Source organism: Schistocerca nitens, chromosome 4 (genome assembly GCF_023898315.1).
Source record: "Schistocerca nitens isolate TAMUIC-IGC-003100 chromosome 4, iqSchNite1.1, whole genome shotgun sequence".
Classification (NCBI taxonomy): domain Eukaryota; kingdom Metazoa; phylum Arthropoda; class Insecta; order Orthoptera; family Acrididae; genus Schistocerca; species Schistocerca nitens.
Window position 1 is genome coordinate 134,497,454 of NC_064617.1, and position 23,628 is coordinate 134,521,081.

The 23,628-nt window shown below is 37.3% G+C and overlaps 2 protein-coding genes across 3 annotated transcripts in view; one reads left to right on the plus strand and one right to left on the minus strand.

Moving 5' to 3' along the window:
- LOC126251321 (sideroflexin-1) overlaps positions 1–7,822 on the minus strand; it is a 128,774-nt gene extending 120,952 nt beyond the window's left edge. The window contains exons 1-3 of the mRNA XM_049951651.1: positions 7,664–7,822; positions 7,438–7,587; positions 7,182–7,352 (exon numbers count right to left, since the gene is read on the minus strand). Coding sequence (XP_049807608.1) covers positions 7,182–7,352; positions 7,438–7,587; positions 7,664–7,665 — 323 coding nt within the window. The 5' untranslated portion in view covers positions 7,666–7,822. The remainder of the gene's footprint in view (positions 1–7,181; positions 7,353–7,437; positions 7,588–7,663) is intronic.
- Positions 7,823–8,357: 535 nt separating this feature from the next.
- Positions 8,358–23,628, plus strand: part of LOC126253394 (ubiquitin thioesterase trabid) — a 119,642-nt gene continuing 104,371 nt past the window's right edge. For both annotated transcript variants that reach the window (XM_049954695.1, XM_049954694.1), the window contains exons 1-3: positions 8,358–8,590; positions 8,727–9,834; positions 9,924–10,226. In XM_049954695.1, the coding sequence (XP_049810652.1) occupies positions 9,074–9,834; positions 9,924–10,226 (1,064 nt within the window). In that variant the 5' untranslated portion in view covers positions 8,358–8,590; positions 8,727–9,073. The remainder of the gene's footprint in view (positions 8,591–8,726; positions 9,835–9,923; positions 10,227–23,628) is intronic.

Consider the following 23,628-nt stretch of genomic DNA (forward strand, 5'->3'; position numbering starts at 1 on the left):
ATACCTAATTGCTCCAGTATGTTACTATAAATACAGTAAATATCAAGATGGCACACCAAAGGCATCATGCACAAAAAATTATTTTGTCACAGCACCAACGTGCAGTAACCAGCTATGTATCCAGTTTTTTATATAACACCAGCCAATAGCAGTTACTTTTATTCAGACCAGTTCTTTAATATTTCTAGCTGTGAACAGCCAATGAGACACACTTTTATTTCAACCAATCAACATTAACCTGTTGTAGTGAACAGCCAATCAGAGACATTTCAACCAATCAACATATGCCAGTTTTAGTGATCAGCCAATCAGAGAGACTTATTTCAACTAGTCACCATATCTTATCTCTATATATTACACAAATTTTGTCAATCAACATATGCCAGTTTTAGTGATCAGCCAATCAGAGAGACTTATTTCAACTAGTCACCATATCTTATCTCTATATATTACACAAATTTTGTTTCATATGTTTTAAGGCTGTGGTTTGCTTAACAAACTGAAGTGTAAATGTGTTGTTAAGTAATATTTAGTAAAAAATGTATTTTAAGTCAAAATTGTATTGTTACAATCTGCTTAAGGAAGAAGGTCATGCAAGAGTGCAGAAGAATTTAAGGAATGTTCAGGAGCAGATTATAAACAAATATCCTAATGTATTGTTAGTTAGAAAAATTTGCAGTAGGCCTAAATGTAGAAAAAAAAAAAAAATCGCAAAACCCAACAATCACTGCAGATGTTGCCTCAGTTGTGCCAGGTACTTCCAGAGAAGATTTAAGTGAAGATGAAGAAGCATCAGATCTGGCACTCAATGCTTTGGTATTTAGGTGAATCTCCTGTGAAGAAAAAGAGGCTTCAGAGTGAGGAAAAGTACCCAAAGCAAAAACTGGAAAAAAAAAAATAGCCTCTGTGTTTGAGCATACTTATGTGGCACAACCGGAAAAAGAAGAGACTGAAAATGTTGAAAGTGAAATTATCACCCATCTGAAAGATAAGTTTTCAATTCAGACCGTATGTGTGACAGAACACAAATTCTAACTGTACTTCCAAAGAGTTGGAGTATAAGGAAAACTATGAAAGAATTTTCTGCTTCTTATTACATGGTACAGAGAGCAAAACAGTTAGTAGCAAACATGGTATATTAGTGACACCATATCCAAAGCCAGGTAAGACATTATGTGAGAAAATTATTCAGTGTGTGTGTGTGTGTGTGTGTGTGTGTGTGTGTGTGTGTGTGTGATTTTTACTGGGATCATGATGTGAGCCATATGATGCCAGGAAGAAAAGACTGTCTGTGAAAGAAAATGGAATTACAGTACATAAACAAAAGCAACTAGTGATGCACAACCTTAAGGAACTGTATACATATTTCAAAGATAAATACCTTGATGTAAATACTGGATTCTCCAAATTTTGATAGTTGCAGCCAAAGCACTGTGTTCTTGCCAATGCCAGTGAAACCCATGCTGTATGTGTGTGTGTGTGTCTTGCACCAGAATTTCAAGTTAATGACTGAAGACTGTAAACTTAAAGCACTAACAAAGAGTGACGAATACACATTACCGTCATACAAGCAATGTGTAGCATTTGTTACATGTAATCCTGCACTACCAGCATGTTTGTTAGGTTCATGTCCCTATTGTCCAGGCATGAGAAGACTAACTGACTGTCTGTATGGTCTGTTTTGTAAGAACTGCATTGACAAAATTGCATATAAGCATTGGTTAACTACAGGCAGGGTAGTTCTAGAGGCTATAACAAAGTCAACAGATGATTTCACTGAGGTGTTTGCATCACGGTTACAACAGCTCCTACCGCACTCATTTATCTCTCAGCAGCAGTCACATTTCTGTAAAATCACTACAGAAGGTCTCAAAGTAAATGAGTTTTTTGTTCTTTGTGACTTTGTGGAAAATTTACTCCTTCACCATTCAGGATGGGGTACAAGGATTTCACTGGAATAATTCACAGGCTACAATTCACCCATTTGTAGCTTACTACAGAGACTCAAGCACTAACGAAATACGACATGTATCATACATGGAAATATCTGTGGGTCAACAGAAGCGTCTGATTCCACCCGTCAGATTCTGTGGTGTGTGAAGTCACGACAGCACGGAGTTTAGTTTGTGAGTGTGGCACGTTTATAGGTGTTTTGTTGCGGTCAGTGGTGCCCTCTGATGGTGTGTTTATGGGTTGCATGTTATGTGGTGTATTGGGTCTTGTTTTTGACTGTGCTTCAACAGGAATTGGTTTCAGTGAGTAAACTGATTTAGTTTTTGTTGCTTCTAAGTTATAGTAGTGCTGTTTGCTGTATGTTGCATTTGAATTTGTTTAAATTAATTTGTTACTGGCTTTGTTAGGTATGGATATGACGGATAAGTTCAACAGTGCGCGTCTGTGTGTGGGTGCGATTGAGGTGGCTGACCTAGAGTGCAGGGCTGGAACTTTTTTGAGCTAAGTAGTCATTCTTTTTGGTGTATTTTGTGCGTGTTATGATGGTTGGTGGGGTACTTCTGAGTTGTTTGGTTGGTGGTATTGGTGATTTGGCTTTGCGAGTAGTTGTTGACCTATATAGGTGAAGCGAAGTGTTAGATACTAATGCGTGGTTGTAGCTTTGGGTGTTTTGGTATCGTGAGCTGCTGTACGCCTATATAGGTCAAGGGAAGTGTTCGATTTCAATGTGTGGTTGTAGGTATCAGTGTTTTGGTATCGTGAGCTGCTGTTAAGCGATATAGGTCAAGGGAAGTTACGATTCCAATTTTGTTTGTCTAGGTGTTTTTGTGGTACCACTAGTTGTAGCAGTGGTGTAATTTTTGGAGTGTTATGATGTGGTATTGATAATTGCGACTGATCTATACAGGTGAAGGGAAGTGACCGATTACTGAGGATATTGTGTGGAGTGGAATTTGGGGAATTTTGTGTTGCCGCTTATATTTTGTCGTTTTGTGTCATTTGGTATGGTAGTGTGTGTTTATATGTGTTTACATTTTGTTTGTCCCCACCCAAAAACCCCAAATTTCCTGTACTTGTTCCATTAGTTTCACTATTTTTTGGAGGAAGATGTGTGTGATGGTTTTTTGATCTATTTTCGTGTTTGTTGTCATGTTTACATAATGATGTCATAGGCGCGATATTGGAGTTTTAGTGAATGGTCGTTTCCGCCATATTGGTGATATCATGGGTCAAAGTAGACGGGTGGTATTGGATGCTTCTGTATTCCCATATCTGACTGCCTTCAGCATGATATAGTGTGTGTTTATTCTTTCCACATTTTTAATCAATTTCTTAAAATGTCAGTTTTCAAATCCAAAGCACATTTAATATTTTTTGGATGGATGTGCTGCCCAATACATAAACAGAAAGAACTTTATGAATCTGCCCTACCATCAAGAAGATTTTGATGTTACAGCAGAATGGCATTTTTTTGCTACAGCGCATGGTGAAGGACCTTGTGATGGGGTAGCAGGGACTGTAAAGAGATTAGCAAGACTTGCCAGCCTCAAGTGAACTTACGAAAATCATATTTTTACATCACGACAGTTTTTTGAGTGGTGCAAGGAAAATATTCCTTCATGTGTCTTCCATTATACATTGGTTTCCCATCATGAAGAAGATACAGGTAAGCTAAAACAACATTTTAAAAATAGAAGGACAATTCCAGGTACCCATAAGCTTCATTGTGTAATACCTTTGTTAACACAAAGGTTTAGTAAAGACAAAGACACATTCTGCTTCTTTAGTGAGTAGAGAAGAGTCAGTGATTGCTATGGTGAATGAAATGCTGTTAACAAATATACACGGATATGTTGCCTGTATCTATGACAGTCATTGGAGGGTTGCATATGTCTTACAAACATGTGAAGAAATGGATGAAGTAAAGGTTCTTGCATCCACATGGACCATCTCCATCATTTGCATTTCCTGCCAAACCAGACACTTGTGTCATCAGAAAATGTGACATTATCATGAGAGTGGATCCAGTGACACCAACTGAAAGGACATACGATTTCCCTGCATCAGATCTGGCGAACATTAACAATTTAGCTGTAGAATTGTTAAGAGAGATCTAATAACTTTTCATTTCAACTGTAATGTAAATGATATAATGTAATGTAAATAATTCATAATACCACTATAATAATGAAAACCATATTTTTGTACAATATTACTTATGGATTGTACTGTATCATAATTTGTGTTCTGAGGAAGCAAAACGAGACTAATGGAATGTGGTCTACCTAAATCAGCTGATTCTGAGGGAATTAGATTAGGAAATGAGACACTTAAAGTAGTAGATGAGTTTTGCTATTTGGGGATCAAAATAACTGATGATGGTCGAAGTAGAGAGGATATAAAATGTAGACTGGAAATGCCGAGGAATGCATTTCTGAAGAAGAGAAATTTGTTAACATCAAGTAGGCCTATAGATTTAAGGGTCAGGAAGTCGTTTCTGAAAACTAGAGTGTAGCCATGTATGGAAGTGAAACATGGACGATAAATAGTTTGGACAAGAAGAGAAAGAAACTTTCGAAATTTAGTGCTACAGAAGAATGCTGAAGATTTCATGGGTAGATCACATTACTAATGAGGAGGTATTTAATAGAATTGTAGAGAAGAGAAATTTGTGGCATAACTTGACTAGAAGAAGGGATCATGTTCGGAGGCATCACAAGATCACAAATTTAGTACTGGAGGGCAGTGTGGAGGGTAAAAATTGTAGAGGGAGACGAAGAGATGAATACACTAAAGAGATTCAGAAGGATGTAGGTTTCAGTAGGTACTGGGAGATGAAGAAGCTTGCACAGGATAGAGTACCATGGAGAGCTGCATCAAACCAATCTCTGGACTGAAGACCACAACAACAACTTATGTGTGTTACCTACTTCATTTCGGTAGTGTACTGATGCGGACAAAATAATTTTTTGTGCATGATACCTTTGGTGTGCCATCTTGATATTTACCATATTTATAGTAACATACTGGAGGAGCAATTAAATATATTTTTTCCAACAAAATTGAAGATATGGTGTTTTGCGATATTCAAGGTCAAAGGTCAAGGTCAATGACCTTTGGTATGACCATTTTCAGAAATTTGCCATGTATCATATCAATGTAACAGCCTATTCGTTAGCTTTCCAATGGTACCATTTTCATTGCTGTAACTGAATTAGAACCAGAATTACAGTCATTTATGTTGTGACAGACACTTGTAAATTTCACATTAATTCCAAACTTTACAGACCTATAACTTTCTTCACAGTTGTAATACACACCTGCAAATTGGTATTTTTCCATCTCTTATATGGGTCATTGAATGCGCCAAATTTGAAAGAAATCTGAGATGGTCAGGTTAAAAATGTTACTTCACTGCGTTGAATTGACATGTAATAATCCTGACGTCAAATTATTGCCTGACAACAACCCGTACACAGTGTCTACTTTCACATCTATAATGTCACCAACTACATACATACAGTAATCCTTGTTCCATAGATCATGGATATGACATTTCGTAATGATGTTGAACGTGTCAATTCAAACATAAGTTTTCTTTACACAAAATAATTAATTAATTTATTATTATAATTATTATTATTATTATTTTTACAATTACTACTTCATATCTCAGAATTCATCTATTGAGTAGAAGGAGTTGACATTAAGAAATTCTTTTAACTTGCTTTTAAATGTTGGTTGCTATCTGTCAGACTTTCAATACGATTTGGCAAATGACCAAAGATTTTTGTGGCAGCATAATTCACCCCTTTCTGTGCCAAAGTGATATTTAATCCAGAACAGTGAATATCATCCTTTCTTCTAGTGCTGTAGCTATGCACTTCACTGTTATTTTTGAAATGGGATGGGTTATTAATGACAAATTTCATAAGTGAATGTATGTATTGGGTGGGCTCCAGTTATTCTGATTACATGCTTTTGTGCAATGAATACTTTCTCTCTTAATGACGAATTGCCCCAAAATCTGATGCCATGTGAAAGCAGTGAATGAAAATAGGCATAGTAGGCTAATTTACTGATATGTTGATCACCAAAATTTGCAATAACCCTAACAGAATAATTAGCTGAGCCCAACCGTTACAGGAGATCATCGATGTATTTCTTCCAATTCAATTTCTCATCAGTGCAGACACCCAGAAATTTTGAGTATTCTACCTTAGCAACAGACTTCCATTCATATTCTATATCAATGGTATTATGCCATTTACTGTACAGAATTGTATAAACTGTGTTTTCTCAAAATTTAGTGAGAGTGCATTTGCAGAGAACCACTAAATAATTTTCTGAAAGACATTATTTGCAATTTCCTCAGCTGATTCTTGCTTCTTGGGTGTGATTACTATACTTTTATCATCAGCAAAAAGAACTAACTTTGCATCTTCATGAATATAGAGTGGCAAGTCGTTAATATATATTAAGAACAATAAGGGACCCCAAGACTGAACCTTGTGGGACACCATTCTTGATACCTCCCCAGTTAGAGGACACACTGCTGGTTTTTGTAGACTATCTGTACTGTTAATTTCAACCCTCTAAATTCTTCCAGTTAAGTATGAATTAAACCATTTGTGCACTGTCACACACTTACCACAATACTTAAGCGTATCTAGAAGAATTTCACGATTCACACAATCATAAGCCTTTGAGAGATCAGAAAATATCCCAATGCGTGATGTTTGGTTAATCATTGCATTTAATATTTGATCAGTGGAAGCATATAGGCCCTATAGCATTTTCTGTTGAAAACCACTCATTAACAGCAGAGAGTATCATGAAATAATATGGAGCACACACGTGCAGCTTATCATGTTCAACAAAATGGGATTTTTATTACCAGTTGTTCAGTCAGATGGCTGAAAACTGACTCACCACATTTTGTCACAGCTTACTGCAGTCCCCCATTTCTAGGTGCACTTTGCTTCTAGGCATCCCCACTCCAGGTATTGCACTTATAGCTATACACAAGCTACTACTAATATTTCCACTGTTCATTGCTATTTCACCTCTAACCCACGACATTAAGCCTAAACTGACAAGTTACTTTCCTCCACTTGTATTGACTCTTGGTGACAATTTTTATAAATAATTGTAGTGTAGACTAGGCTAGAATGTACTGAACACGGCAAAACTGCTAGCATATTAAAACACAAACAACAGAAACTTACTTGTAAAAAGTCATCATACATCCAGTTATTGTCATATTCATTGGAACCTGTGCAGACATTCTACCAATTAACATCATCTTTTCGCCAGTATCTGGATGAAACGCTGAATCGTATAGTTCCTTGGCTCTCCACAATTCATCTTCTGTTAGATTACCAACGTCACCACCAGCTCTTGAAAAAGGGAATAAAAATGCTATTATGAAGACTGTCAGTGAATTTATACGACTTTTGGCAGTAACTCGGCAGACGACCTTACTTGTATGTCTCTACGATTTCCTTTGCGCGGTTTAATTCAGCTTCTGATGCAAGGATATTTAAAGGATTAGTTATTGCGAAAAAGTGCCGCACCCGGCCCCAATACGTGGACTGGTCCCATCGCGGCTCATTGAGATTTATCCTCGGTGTCCTATAACATTAAATGTTCGTTCAGCTTGTGGTTACAGACATACACCAGTAACATTTTCTTTAACAATGAAACTAACATTTTCTGTTACTACTCCTTGAAATTCACCGAAACGATCCTCCCACTACGTTCACTCCACACCTAGCCTACTTAGTACCTATCAATGCTATTACTTAACACAAACACACCGCAAAAGACAACTGACGGTACATCTGTCGCAATAGTCAAAGTTAACATTTTGTCAAAGATCCATAACGACTGCGAAGTTTCATCTTGATCTCCAGTCCACTTTCTCTTCAACAAATACTAAAGCAATGCAGTTATGCACTTTTTGAACGCTTCGTTACTTAAAACTATATTTTTAGAAATGAGTAGGCATTCGCGTAGAATCATATATATCTAATTACAGCCTTTCTAGGTGATCTAGATGTAAATATAAGAAAGTGACCTTTTGTATCAAATATGTTACTTTGTTGATAATAAGTGTTTTTTTTTTTTCAATTTTCCCCGCAGTCCGAGACTGTTGGTACCTTTTGCATGCCACTAACTGGCCAAAAAATCGTCCATGTCAACCTTGAAAATATTATATTGAAAAATAAATTATCTATAGAGTTTCATTGTTTCAGTGCGTTGCGTGCCATTTACAATATCGTAATTGTGTACCACAGAGCAAGATCAGGATTCGAAAACCATGTGCTGTACTGATATCGTAACGAGAAATATTACTTCAAATCGAATGACATTTCGATTCATTTGATCGATACTGTAGACAATTCAAAGATGGCTTTACAACATTTGTGACGTAATGTTTTCCTTAGTTCATTACTGGATGAGTGTTTTAGGGAATGTAGTGTCCTCATTCTTTTCATAAAGTTTCTCTTAACGAACTCAGGAAACAAAAATAGATCCCCCCCCATGCTTTTTATAGTCGTCAGGTGAATTCTGCAGTATGTTGCACTGCAGTGAAACTCGAAGTTAAATTTGACTGGAGTTGAAGGTGAACTAGGTGAGTAGAACGCAGATTCTCTAAAATGGTATTTAATTGAAGACTATATTTCCTGACATGTCAGTTTTTATACAGTGTGTCGTATATCGTTCTGTCATCAGCGCATATGCTAATCCATTGTTGTTTCCGCTTTCAGAAAGTAAAACAAGTGATGTCCAAAGTGAAATAGTCGAGTATTCAGATAACGTTATGTGCGATAATGACCATGTCATTTTGATCCACTGGGCCAAGAACTTTATTTCTAAGGCCGCAGTTTGATAACGACGCCGTTGTCTAACTTGTAACCTGTTTGTACAATTCACGTACTTGAATGCAGGTTACAGTTAGTCCGTCCAGCAATCCGTTCAACAATGTTATGACATAGTGTTTGTTCCAGATTTCCTCAACAGATTTGTCATCCAGTTACAGCATATAACCTTCATAAAGCCTGAAGCGTTTGTGTTTGCTGTTTAAATAGGGTTAATCGTTTCTTTTGTTATAAGTATGAGTTGTGACCCACCTACAACAAAATGGGTATGTGAATATTGCACATATGAAAATTGGCCGTCTTCTCTCAAATGCACCATGTGTAGAGGCGCAAAACCATTATTTGGAGAAGACATTTATAAATTACGTGATGATTCTCCACCCACATCACTCATAGACCCATCATGTGGTCCAAGTTTGGCATCTGGTTCATCGCACCGTGACACACATCGGTCTGCAAATAATGGTAAATGGGAATGCCGTGCTTGCACGTATTTGAATTGGCCAAAGGCTCTTCAGTGCACACAGTGCCGTTCTCCAAGACCAGGTGGAACAAATCTTCATGAACATATTCAACCTTTAAAAATTGGGCAGAAAAGTGATACTTCAGCCGTTACTTCTGCATCATCATTGGCAGGTGGCCCATTACGCATTCTCTCGCCGTCGTCCGAGTCTAGAGAAGTCAATGAGTCGGAAAATGTCAAAGTACGGTCATCTGATAAATCTCATTCTACTCGACAGCAAATAATAAAATGGACATGTAGTACTTGTACTTATGAAAACTGGCCAAAAGCACTTAATTGTATTATGTGTGGTACTCATCATGGCGGTAACAATGCACTGGCCAGTGGAGGTAAAAGCAATTTGGCACCAACACCCAGGCACTCCGGGACAGGAAGTGTTGTGTCGTCACCAGAACGTGAGTTGTCTCTTATAACTGCTTCTCGCGGTGGTGGGAACCAAGCACAACTGATTGAAGAAAGTGGCATCAGTAAAAGGTATAGATTTGGTGTAACTGATTTCCCAGAAATATTTTTGCCAATAGGATGTGGAATAAGAATTAAGACTATGTTTTATTTGTTGACAGTAAATCAAATTCTCGCCGCTCAGATCGTACGCAGACTGCTACAGAAGCTGCTGTTGCTGCTGTGTCACCAAACAATTGTGAATATGAACGAAGAGTTAAGAGAATAAGACAGAGAATGCGTGAAGCTGATTGGTCTTGGCTTGATGCATGCATTGGTGTTGTTGAAGGAGACCCTACTCCTGTTGAAGCATACTTGTCATCTGGAGGCAACCCTACAAGACAACTTTCCCCTAGAGAAGTAGCACTACTCAACCGCCCATCTGCATTTGATACTGGTCATACATTAGTTCATTTAGCTATTCGGTAAGTACAAGACAACTTTTTATGTTTTTTAATTAGGTACATTGCTTGGCCAGACATTAGATTTTTCAGCTTTACATAGGTTTTAGTGGAGCTTTAAAATCAGACTGTTAATTATGGTTTCGTTTATTACTTTAGAACTACGGTTACTCAATCACATTTATTGCCCAATCAATCATTGATAGAGGACCTGTCTATGATTGTACTGCAGTTACCCCATGACATAAGCACATAAGTGTGTAGGATTCCTTCTTGGGTCACACTACATCTGAAAACTTTCCAGAAATTGTTATAAATCCTTACTAATACTCTATAACTGTATAGAGAAACCTGTTGTACTTCCTTTTCTATCATGTTTCAACATCATAAAATATAATAAAAAGCCTTCGAGGCTCACCTCTGATTTTTACCTCTCTGTTCTCAAAAAGAGCCTCATTTCCTAGATTAGGCGTACTTACTGTTTTATTGGCCCCTGTGTCCAGAAGGAAGTATTGGTATCCTTCGCATCTCGTGGTCGTGCGGTAGCGTTCTCGCTTCCCACGCCCGGGTTCCCGGGTTCGATTCCTGGCGGGGTCAGGGATTTTCTCCGCCTCGTGATGGCTGGGTGTTGTGTTATGTCCTTAGGTTAGTTAGGTTTAAGTAGTTCTAGGGGACTGATGACCTAAGATGTTAAGTCCCATAGTGCTAAGAGCCATTTGAACCATTGCCATTGGTATCCTTCTCTTGTTCCTGTGTCTGGTGCCACTTGGTGTTTCTCTGTAAATTTGACTGAAAATTCTGCTGTGCAACATAACACAAATTAAGTTGCCCCTCTCCCCTTTTTTACCACTAGGTTCTACTTATTAAAGTCTGGTAAGCCTTCCAGTACTACTAGAGGTTCCTTTGACCTGCAGTATGATAATTTTATGCCATATCTCATAATATTTGCTCTTACTGAGAAAGAGAGAACTGACATTATCTTGCTTCTGTCTCTTAGGAATATAGTTTGTGGTGACAAAATGATCTGTAGTGTAGCCCCAGGTTCAGGTTGTGTTGAAAGATGATTGTGGATAGAGAGGGATGGTGAAATGGACTGATAAGTAGCCAGAGGTTATACTAGGTTGGAAGATAACAATTTCATTCTGAGTTGACAAAGCCAACAAATGTGATATAAAGATTGTGATAACACATTGGCCTGTACAGGAGCTTGATGTGTACATTTGCATAATATTTTACTGGAAATACGGAAGCGTCCGATCCCGCCCGTCTGCTTTGACCCATGACGTCACAAATATGGCGGAAACAAAACCAAACACACACACTTTCCACAAAAAGCCTTATGACACTAACGGGACAAGCGCGGGAAATGGGGTGTTTTGGGTGGGGGGCAAATTAAATATAAACAAATTTTGACACCTTGCGTAGCTACAACGTGTAAGTGAAGACAGCCATGCATGAATACCCACCCACCTCCCCAGGTGTCGTAACCCCTGCAACCCATAGAAGATAAAGATGCTTCAGTAGCTTAGTGTTTTTTGTCTTTAAAAAAAAAAATCTCACGGGATAGAACGAACAGATCAGAAAAGTAAATAAAATAAGATAAAACAGAACTGGAGACAGCCACACTCAAACCAAACTCTGCGCCGTCATGACGTCATGGGTCAAAGCCGATGCTTGGGATCGGACGCTTCTGTCGACCCTATTTAACTCAAAGGTAAATTAACAATAGGGCCTAACTACATTATACAATTGGCAAGTCTCAGAATACTTCTGTGTGTGTTATTGAAGAACCACACACAAACTATTGAAAATACATGGGGTTGTGGCCCATTACATATCATTTACTGGTGATGGATCATTAGGTGGTAAACCTAATGAAAGTGAATACAAGGTTTTAGTTTTGGGAAATTGAATTTTGATGAGTGGTATGTCTGCCATTTTGATGATGTCAAGAAGATGGTTCAAAAGACAATATGATAATAAAATTTCAGTTGCCCTTCTCCCCCATTTATTGTACGCTATGTCCTGAAAAGGACTTCTTTCAGTGAAGTTCTGTAATAGAGCAACAAGGAAAGGAAGGAAAGAAGATTAGAGATTAATGTCCAATCGACAGTGCAGTCACTAGAGTTGAACCACAAGCTCGAATAAAAAACAGATGAGGAACAAAATCGGCCATGTCCTTTTCAAAGAAACCATCCTGCCATGGACTTAGAGCAATTTAGAGAAATCACTGAAAACCTAATTATGGATGGCTGGATGGAGTTTTGAATTGTTTTCCTCCCGCAAATGAGTCCAGTATGCTAACCACTGCGTCACCACACACTGTGGTGGAGCAACAGGGAGTGTATGGACTGGGTTGGTTATGTCATTCACAATCTTTATTAGAAAATAACGACTATCCACAATAATGATCAAATGCTGTTGCCAATGAAAAACATGACAAAATCGTTTCACTGCTAATAAATAAAAGTTCCAATAAATAAGACAAAATTGAGCTTCATGACAAGTTGGTTCAGATATGTCTTCAAATTATAAATTACACATGTTATTGTCCTTGTAACCGTCTTACAGGTTGCCTCCATAATCTCTTCACAAGGGGGCTTCAGAAAGTGAATTACACATTATTATGCAGGCCAGGTATGTTTAATTGAATACTGTGCTACTCATCAAAGTAACATGCATACATGTCAGTGTTTTTCAACATAGTTGCAAAGGTTCTGTAAATAATGGTCGAAACTTTGTATGAGTCCTAGTTACTCTGTAATGGAAATATGTTTCTTTGTTACGGGGTTGAGAACCACTGTATGAATGTCATTTATGCGGAAATCACTCCTCCTCCCCCCACCCCCAATTTTCTTTTCCAGGTCACTGAAAGATGGAAATTACATGGTGCAAGATCTGGGCTTCCCAATCAGCAATCACCATTGTCTGTATGGTCAAATTGTTGACAGTATTTAACTATTGCTGGATATGATATTGCATTTGGTCCATATTCCATCAGAATTTCCTGGGGAATCTGTGTGAAATTTAGATGTTTTATTCAGTAGAATCATACTGTCTGTGTAGGCCTACTTCAACTTTGGAGTACATTTCCAGTTTTTTGCACCATTTCAGTTGCACACAGTGATTCACCTGCCATGCATACTGCAGCAGAACTGTCTGGAGGGTACCCAAAACATGTGCTCTCTTTTGGCAGTGTGTGTCATAGTTGCTGCACAATGGTCTTAGCATGGGATGATACGTGTAATTTACTTTTTGAAGTCCCATCATAGTGGCTATTTCACAACTACTGTTAACATAGCTATGGGGTTGGAATCTCATTACACTTAGCAATAACACAGAGAAATCACACGCCTGCCACAACATACAACTAGTGTAATCACACTAAAATCCATTCCGAAAAAGGCAAACATATAGAGCAAATATATGTTCTATAGAAAAACACAAACCAAACTAATTTCGAAACGTATTTACTCCACATGACACAGACTCAACCACCGTACAGATCAAAATGCCCCCCACTAACACAGCATAAACTAATGCTCCAATTGCCCAATGTAAAACCAGCTAACTTACGAATGCAGCATGCATGTATGGCTTCACCTGCACAACACAATAATGTCATGGCTCAAAGCCATGGTACCAAAAATGTCAATCGATCACTACTGCCATACAGCTTATTATAACACTTTCTGGTTTTCATTTATTTATTTTATACTATACAACTTCATGTGTTTCAGCTTTAGTTGTATAATTTATGAAAATAAAATAGTGATCAGGACAGGAAATTGTTAATAAGTGCCATTATGATCACATTCATATAATAGTTTTGTGTCCTTTATCAACAACATCTTCAATATGGGTTCTGTAATTTTCTGGCTACAGTATAATGTGTAACACTTCAGTAATTTAACGGGCTTATTTGGCTTATACAGATGTTTTATAGCTTCTATTTCAGAGGTATTGTATTAAAGATGTAAAATACTGGAATAGTACTCACTAAACTTTGTCAGAATTCCTCCATTAAACCAATAAGAACAAGGTGGGGGTACTAAAGTACTTCTTAGCAAGATAATATTAGCAACACTTACTGTGAGGTATGATTGGAGTACTAGGTGTGTGTGTCAACAGGCAGTGTAAGCAAAAGCAGCCAGTAAGAGATTTCTGTAATTTGGTAATGGTGGGGCCCCAGAAATTATTGTTAAATATGGTAATTACTTCTTATGGCTGTTAAAATTCTTACGTATTGAAACTGCAATTTGAGACTCAGAATTTTCATGCAAAAACAAAAATGGAAACATGCAGACAGGCATAAAAAATCTACTATTTGAAACTTCAAACAAGCACAAGTGTTGTCCAGACTACACAGTAGGCAGATATTTACAAAACCATGGAGGTAACATGTTTATTCTATTGCTCATATTGATACACTCGACAGCTGGATGACAAATCCATACAATCTCAGGATGTGCTACATATTAAGTAAAGCATTGGTTAGTGAAATGAGATAAGTACTGCATTGCTGTAAAAAAAATGATCACTTTGGCATTGGCACTTTAATCAGTACAAAATAAATGACATTGCTTGTATAGCTAAGGAACGGTTTGTAAATACTTTGAATCAAGGAACTGTTTGTCGTGGTATATAAGTGTGCAGGGCAGGACTAGATTCCTGGTCAGTACTAGGATTTTTCTTTGTCACTAACGATTCTTGTACATCTGTCAATGTGGAAAATGAAGAGTTGCATAGTGGTTTCCAGTCCACATTAATCTGTAGGTCCTTCTGTAAGCGTGTGGTAAGTCAATTCAACGATCAGAAGAAAACTGTTGCCAAACGAAACTTTACTTACTATTACTGTGGGATTGTTTGTATCCCTTGAACTGTATCCATGTCCTGTGATGAGTTTCGTCCAAAGCATTCAGTTTAATGGCAGTTGATGATCAATTTACTTCCAATGTGTTCTTGTGTTCCTCCAGAAATGGTGATTGAACTTTAGGTATTGAACATAGATATCTGATGATTGCTGTTCCATGCGAAATAGGTCAAATTTCTACTGCTCATCTAAACTCTGCAAACCACTGCGAAGATAATGCCAGAGGGAACTTCCCACTGTACCATGTATTATTCTAGTATGTATTTAGATTCATCTCTTAATATTGTTTCTTGAAACTTTATAAGTACTTTGCAAGATAGTTGAAGTCTATCTTCAAGTGTAAGGTAGACTTCATCATCTGCAGTGTCTGTCATTTCATGTATTTTCGAGTTTACGTGATATTCTCCTAAGAGTCAAAAAAACCAAGACCATTTGTAGTGCTCTTTTGTATCCACTGTTAGTCATATTTTTATGGGTTCCACACGCTCGAGCAATATTCTGAGTCCTTACATGATTGCTTTGTAAGGAGTGTCCCTTGTAGACTGCCTGCATCTTTCTGTCAAAGAACCATGGTTTGGGACCTGCTTTAACCATGAGTTGACCTGTGTGATCATTCCATTTCATATACCCAAAAACAGATTCACCTAGGTATGTGTAAAAGTTGATTGATTCCAGTTGTGATTCATTCATATTGTAGTGATATAATACTAGTATTGTGCATTTTGTGCAGTGGGCTATGCTTGTGTCTGGACACTTAACACTGGTTGTACTGGCAGCTATAAAATGTGACAAGAAATTCTATGAGTTTTGTGAGAGGTTTCTTGATTAATTCTGCTACAGCAGTCATTGAAGACTGTAGAGGGGCCCTACCATCATGAACTTTACTCTAGATACATATCTATATTGTGATTGGTAAATTATTTTTCTGAAGTTGAGCCATAGTTCCTCAACATACTCCTGTCCAGCTCTAAATGTTTACAGTTCATCTGTGAGATATTACGCAACCACCTCTTTATCTAGTTTACTGAGCATGTGAATCCACTCGGTTTAGTTGCCCTTTGTACTTTTGATAATCATTGTTGTTACAACTGCCTCGTGGTCACTGATGCCAGTTTCTATGTGGGCATAACAGTTCAGATCTGTGTGTAGCCACATATATAAACAGTTGCACACCAATAAACCATGCAAACTAGTTGTTCAGAGTGACTTCTTTGGTATCAAGATATTATTCAAAGAAATGGTGTAGAGAAACAAAGTAACTCAAAAATTATTGAAAGTTTTCAGTTTTAGTGCTGAAAATGAGATTGCCTCTTTTCTCACTTTTCAGTGATTGCGTCAAGCTTCAACTGTAAATGAGAAACGGAAGGTTTTGCTAATCTAAGTCTCAGGAGGAAACGTATAGTTGGCACTGGTCCCTGTTCTTCACTTTGGTCAAACAATAACCTTATCTACACAACACAAATCATTATCTGATGGCTTTCTTCCACCTAACAGTAACTTGGTAACAGTATATCAGATTTTCACTGATGTTATTCATTCTGAATTCTTGTTACCAATGCCACAACTGAATTTTTATACCTGTTAACAATACAGCTTTAGAAATATTGTTTAGATTGTTCAGGATTCCGTATCTTCAGTTCATATTGATTTTTTTCTGTAGAAAGCAAGATCATCATATGAGATTTTATCCTCACTAGATTTTTATTTTTTAGTGTTGCTGATGGTAAATTAAATCAACAGTTGTTTAGCAAGCAACCTGGAGCTTTTTGTTGATGTGGTGATATTTTTAATGTCAAGGTATATGGTCTAGGATTAAAATTAATGTTATAGCTTTATGTATTAACTGAGGGGCCTAGTACAAGGGGCAGCTTTTCCTTATTCCAGTAGTGGTACACCTCCAATTTGGTTCATTTCGAGATAGCGAGGCTTCAGCATAGTTGATTGATGATAATGCTGCAATTAAAATATTGCAGTCCATTGCTTGTTGCAAGAGATTACCATTTCTTTCTGTGTTTGGTTCATTAAATTTCATGGGTCTTATGTCCAAAAAAGTTGAGGCAAAGTGGGTGTGCTATTATGCAAATAAAATAAATCCAACATTGCAGATAAACCTAAGTATTCTTGCACTGAAATCTGATGGAACACAGTGTTATTGGCAGAATGGTTTATTTAGAAGAAACTGTAATTCAGTTACACTTCAATACATATTTAATAGTATCAACCTTTATAAGACTTAAACAACCAACCTGCATCAGCCATTACTGTTATTCATCTTCATGGATTTTTTCTACTGTTTGTAGGCCACAGAAATATCCACGAGTGAATGGGTGCAAATCAAACATGTCCTCCTGCTTCTTTGCTTTCACTTTCTTTGTATGTACTTATGTAGAGGAGTAGGAATCCTACTATGTGTTTATTATTTTCTTCATCCACATTTTGGCGGAATGTGTAGCACATAAAAACCAGTATTCTCATTCACTGTTGTTTCCCACGATATTTTGGCATGATAATTTATTTTTTCTTGCCAGTGTCCCTTATTTCTTAAAAAAATCTTGTGGTGTGAAAACACTCTCTTATTTAAATTCTGTTCTATGAGGCCAAAGTCTCTGTCATTGGGCAGACATGAGCGATGCGGCAGTAGGAACTTTAAATCATGTGTGCCTATATTTGAATCAGGATCTTGTCACTTTCATTACTGCTAAAGCAATTGATTGGGCCACCACATGTGTCACTGTGTGCAACTGTGTGTTTCTGAGAAGCAACTGATTCATGAATATCTTTTAGCAAACAGATATAAATTTTTTGTGAACCTCTTGATCCACTTGTTTCATCCTAAAAATACTTATTGGTATGGTTCTCTGTTTAGTTGTGGCACCAGTCAGACACAGCAGTTTGTGTGTGTGTGTGTGTGTGTGTGTGTGTGTGTGTGTGTGTGTGTGAGAGCGAGCGCATGTATGTGTTGTGTGTGTGTGTGTGTGTGTGTGTGTGTGTGTGAGCGAGCGTGCGCGCACATGTATGTGTTTGTTGTAACTCCAGTGAAGGTCTTATTGGCTGAAAGCTCATTTTGTGACAGTATTTTTGTTGTGCCTCTCTGCATCTCTGCTATATGGTGAGTTGCAACTATCCTGTTCATAATATTGTTACATTTCACCCTGGATTTCCCATAGTTAAACATACATCTTTCTTTTATAGTAAGATGGGGGCACCTAACCTCTTGTAATCTGGTTCTTTGCTGTGTGTAGTGCAATTTCCATTTTCTAAAGATGAAACTCCTATTCAACTTTAAGTTTTGTATTTTCTTTAAGAATTTTAAATTGCAATTTGTCACAAAAATTGCATGTCTTTATGTGGTGCTCGAAATGAAGAAGTTGAAGTCTGCTTGAAATCAGAAATTGAAGTCATTATTAAAAATTTTGTGATAGGTGTGTTGCCTCACACATTACTTAATTTGGGTCGACAGAAGCGTCCGATCCCACGCGTCGGCTTTGACCCGTCACGTAAGGGTGTTGTCGTGTGTGACGTCATGACGGCGCGGAGTTTGGTTTGAGTGTGGCAGTCTCCAGTTCTGTTTTATCTTATTTTATTTACTTTTCTGATCTGTTCGTTCTATCTCGTGAGATTTTTTTTTTAATTTAAAAACACTTATTACTTATTTTAATTATCTGTTTCCTCCAATTTCTGTTTTAGTTTATTATATTTATCTTTCTGATCTCTTCGTTCTATCCCGTGAGATTTTTTTTTTTTTTTAAGACAAAAAACACTAATCAGCTACCGAATTTTTTTTTTTTTTAAGACAAAAAACACTAATCAGCTACCGAAGCATCTTTATCTTTTATGGGTTGCAGGGGTTACGACCCCTGGGGAGGTGGGTGGGTATTCATGCATGGCTGTCTTCACTTACACGTTGTATCTATGCAAGGCGTCTAAATTTGTTTATATTTAGTTTGCCCCCACCAAAAACACCCAATTTCCCGCACTTGTCCCGTTAGTGTCATTAGGCTTCTTGTGGAAAGTGTGTGTGTGTGTGTGTGTTTGTTTTTGTTTCCGCCATATTTGTGACGTCATGGATCAAAGCAGACGGGCGGGATCGGACGCTTCCATGTTTCCCTTAATTTCAGACAGACGTTTTTCTTTGTACAAATTGTATATTTTGACCACACTAAGCTCTGGATTTAAAAATTTTTGTTTGGATTATCCTCCCTTGCAATGGCTCTCAGAGACTGGAAATCTTTCAATGTGTTCCTTTACAAAATTGATAAATTACTTGCATATGGAGTTTCTGTTCTTATGCTTGACCCTTCTGTTAAGCAAGAATGCCTACTGCCTTGCTTTTTGTTAGAAGCTTAGAAAATCATCCATTAGAAACTAAATGTTTTGAAGAAAAAAATCCTTGTATATTATAACACTGTTTCTGTTTACCTCTTTTTGATATTTGTAAATACAATGTTTCAGAGAACTAGAGCCAGCTTCAGAGTAGGGCATTTTGCTGAATGACGTGCACATAAATCATTTAGATAATTATTTTTGTGATCACCGCCACCCACAACCCATAAATTGTCAAATAACTTCTTTCCCTCATCGTTTGTAATTTTGTGTGGAATATTTATGTGCAGAATTGCAGTTCAAATTTTGAAAAGTTTTGGCAGCAGTGATTTTACCAGTTTTGTAATGTATAACTCCCAAGTGTTCCTTTTTTTCTTTTCTGAATATTTTGTTCATACAAGGCAGTTTTTATAATACTCATGTTGCTTTGAGAAAGTTTGCTTTTACCCTGAATATTTGCAGCTGTGCCATCTTCACAACTGCCAGTAACTATATTCGTGTCTGCTGTTTCGTCATTTGAAATGTCATCCTCATTAATACTGATATCTAAAATTTAAAACATATGTGTTACAATTTGTAATATAGCACTACTTTATTGTAAATATGCACACAATGTAAATAAAGAAAGAAAGAAACTTATATATTCAATTGTTATTATCGACAGAAAATAGCTTTGCAAGCACTTTTTTTAAGTATCTCCATGAAACCCAGAAAATAATTGTTCATAATCTTTACCTTCAGTAACTTGAAAATGTGGATGATCGGCCTCTCCAGTTCATTGAAAAAACTATTGTATCGGCCAGCACTGAAAAGAATCGGGCCACATCAAAAGATTATGAAGCGCATGGAGCTGTACCACTACTAAAATAATTTTCTGCATGGTTCCTCTAATTGACTGCGTTTTAGTGCAGTCTGCTGGCGGAAGAATCAAGCTGGAGGTGTATCACTTTAAAATAAGATACAAATGACATGTATGAATGTGGAAGTGTTGGTTAACTCCCTTTTTTTAAAACAATGGAGTTGTACCACTATTGAAATAAAGCCTTCATATATGGTTAAATACGAGATAAAGTAGATTTTACAGAAAAATTGTTTGCAACAAAAGTTTTTTTGTTACATATGTTATCTTAATTTGTTTGTAACTAGAAAATACAAGAACACTACTTTTAGCATACTTTACTTATATTTTCAACATAAATTAGATGTTTCTGTAAGAAAGTAAATGTTACAACTGAAGAAATTTAAAACAGAATCATTAGAACATTTGAAAAAATTTGAATAAAGTAGTATATCATCAGTCTACTGAGTTTTTAGATGCAGCCCACTACAAATCTTTCGCCAATCTTTTCATCTTGGAGTAGCACTTGCACTCCACATCCTGAATTATATTTTGGCTCTATTCCAATCTCTGTCTTCCCGTACAGTTTTTAACCTCCAAAGCTCCCTCTAGTACCATGGAAGTTATACCTTTGTGTCCCAACACATGTCCTGTCATGCTGTCCCTTCATGTTGTCATTGTTTCCAAATGTTCCTTTCTTCTCCTATTCTGTGGAGAACCTCATTCCTTATCCTATATCAATCCACCTTATTTTCTATATCCTTCTACAGCACTACACCTTGTATGATTAAAGTCTCTTCATTTCGTCTTTTCCACAGTCCATGATTCACTACCACGCATTGTTGTGTTCCAAATGTACATTCTCAGATATTCCTTCCTCAAATTAAGGCCTGTGTTTGATAGTTGTAGACTTCTTCCGACAAAGTATGTCATCATTGAGTGTGCTAATTTGGTTTTCATGTTAACTGAATCTTCCTTTGGTTCTTCCTGTAGAACAAGTGTTGGTTTGCTTTTGTTCTACAGTATTACTTTTGTTGTGTTCACTGGTTTTTGGTTTACGAGGCCATCTACAGACATTTACTGACTAATGTCGCCAAAAAAGTTACAATGGTTGTAAATGACAATGGAAAGAAAGTTTCACATCTAGATTGAAGCAGAAATGTACAGTAAATAAAAATCTTTGACAGTGTGGTGGTAATGCAATGCAAAAAGTAAAAAGTTTAACAGTATCTAAATATGAAGGAAGTAAACAGGAAAACTTTAGCACAAAACTGGAACAGCAAGCCTACATAACAGGTTACACTAATAAACGAAACCAATAAAATAAAATACAATTAGTACTTGACAGGGCTACTTCAGGAGGTATAAAACCTAGAGAGTGATACACAAACCAATTAAAAGACAGAATTATCAGAATGAGATTTTCACTCTGCAGCGGAGTGTGCACTGATATGAAACTTCCTGGCAGATTAAAACTGTGTGCCGGACCAAGACTTGAACTCGGGACCTTTGCCTTTTGTAGGCAAGTGCTCTACCAGGCAATATCCTTTCTTCCAGGAGTGCTAGGTCTGCAAGGTTTGCAGGAGAGCTTCTGTAAGTTTGGAAGGTAGGAGACTAGGTACTGCCAGATGTGAAACTGTGATGACTGGGCGTGAGTTGTGCTTGGGTAGCTCAGCTGGTAGAGCACTTGCCCGCCAAAGGCAAAGGTCCCGAGTTCGAGTCTCGGTCCAGCACACAGTTTTAATCTGTCAGGAAGTTTCAAAGAATTATCAGTTTAACTACAGAATATATGACAAACTTAAGATAAACTCAGTAAGATAAACGGAAATGAATAAATGCAAGTAAATGGAGAAGTGTGAGGGAACTGATAGTAAATGCCATCTTTGAAGTGTGGTGGTACTGCATTTTGAACAATATGCAAATATAAACAGAGCAAGCAGGAAAAACATAAACACTAGACTCAAAATTGTGGCTATGTAACAGTTTGCATTAAATAAATGACACAAGTGAAATAAAAACAGTACTTGATGAGACAGTTTCAAGAGGTATTAAACATGAATAGTAAACAAGTACCGGTTAAACGAAGACTTAACTATTGTAACTACAGTCTAAATGGATTACATAGACAATTTCAATAAAATAAAAGAACTCAATGGAGGCAGGAAAATGGGAGAATAATTAGGAGCAGACAGTATGGGAAGTAATGAAGAACAGAGAGGATTATGTGAAGTTTAGGAGAGGGGAAGTACTGAGCTGTGTCTGGTCATTTGAGATTAGATGTGGACTGTGAGTTAGATGTTTATTAATTTCCAGAGTTTCCAAAAGGTTGAGTTCTTGGCCTAACATGAATCCAGTGCCTACTAGAATGCATGGGCTTTCTAAATTACATAACAAGGCGTACCTATTCGTCCAGTTGTATCATCATTCACTGCTCCATCTTACAAACTTGCAAGTAAACTGGGCACCTTAATTAAGAGAGAGACTAAATTCAAACCACAGCATGGTATTTCAACCTCTATGGATAGAGTAAATAAGATAAAAGGTATACTTGTCTCAAATGGTGATAAATTAGTATCCTTTGATGTCTGTAGTTTGTTTTCCAACAGTAGTGGAATGCATAGATATTCTGATGACTTGAGACTGGCCGCTCAGACTTGCTTCGCACAAAACTACTTCCGTTCCCAAGGGACCCTGTATAAACAATTAGATTGTTTAGCTATGGGTTCCACACTCAGTCCACTGTTGGCTGAAATATTCGTGGACCATATCATATGACATTTTCTGAAAAAAGAATCTTTTGAGTGCAAATATTAAATATTGGTTTAGATATGTACGTGATGTGATGTGTGTATGAACTGGCACTACAAGACAACTCAATAAATTTTTGCAGAACCTGAACAGTCAGGATTAAAGTAGTCAGTTCAAAATGGACGGATATATAAATATCATAGATCTCACCATTGACACCAGCAAAAAGACACATTGTTTCAAAATTTATATAAAACCTACAAGTACAGACACAGAACACCTTCTTGTTCACAACACCCCGTAGCTCACAAACGTGCAGCTTTCCACTCAATGGCACACAGTCTAGTATCCATCCCCATGTTCACAGATGATTTTAAATCAGAGTTAGATACAATCAAATGTATTGCCTCATCCAGTGGCTACTATCCAGTCCTGATTGACCACATCTTACGTAGGAACTGCTTATACTCCTCCTCTATGCCCCATCTGCTCCTTTTTCTGCTGCCTGCAAGAAGTGGTGTTTGATACCGTACCTAGGAGGGGTGCCACAGATTGTAGCAAAAACACTGAAATTCTGCCAGTATATGTTAAGAACACTACAGCACAGTGTGTTTTCAGTAGCAGAGATATTGGCCAGTTATCAG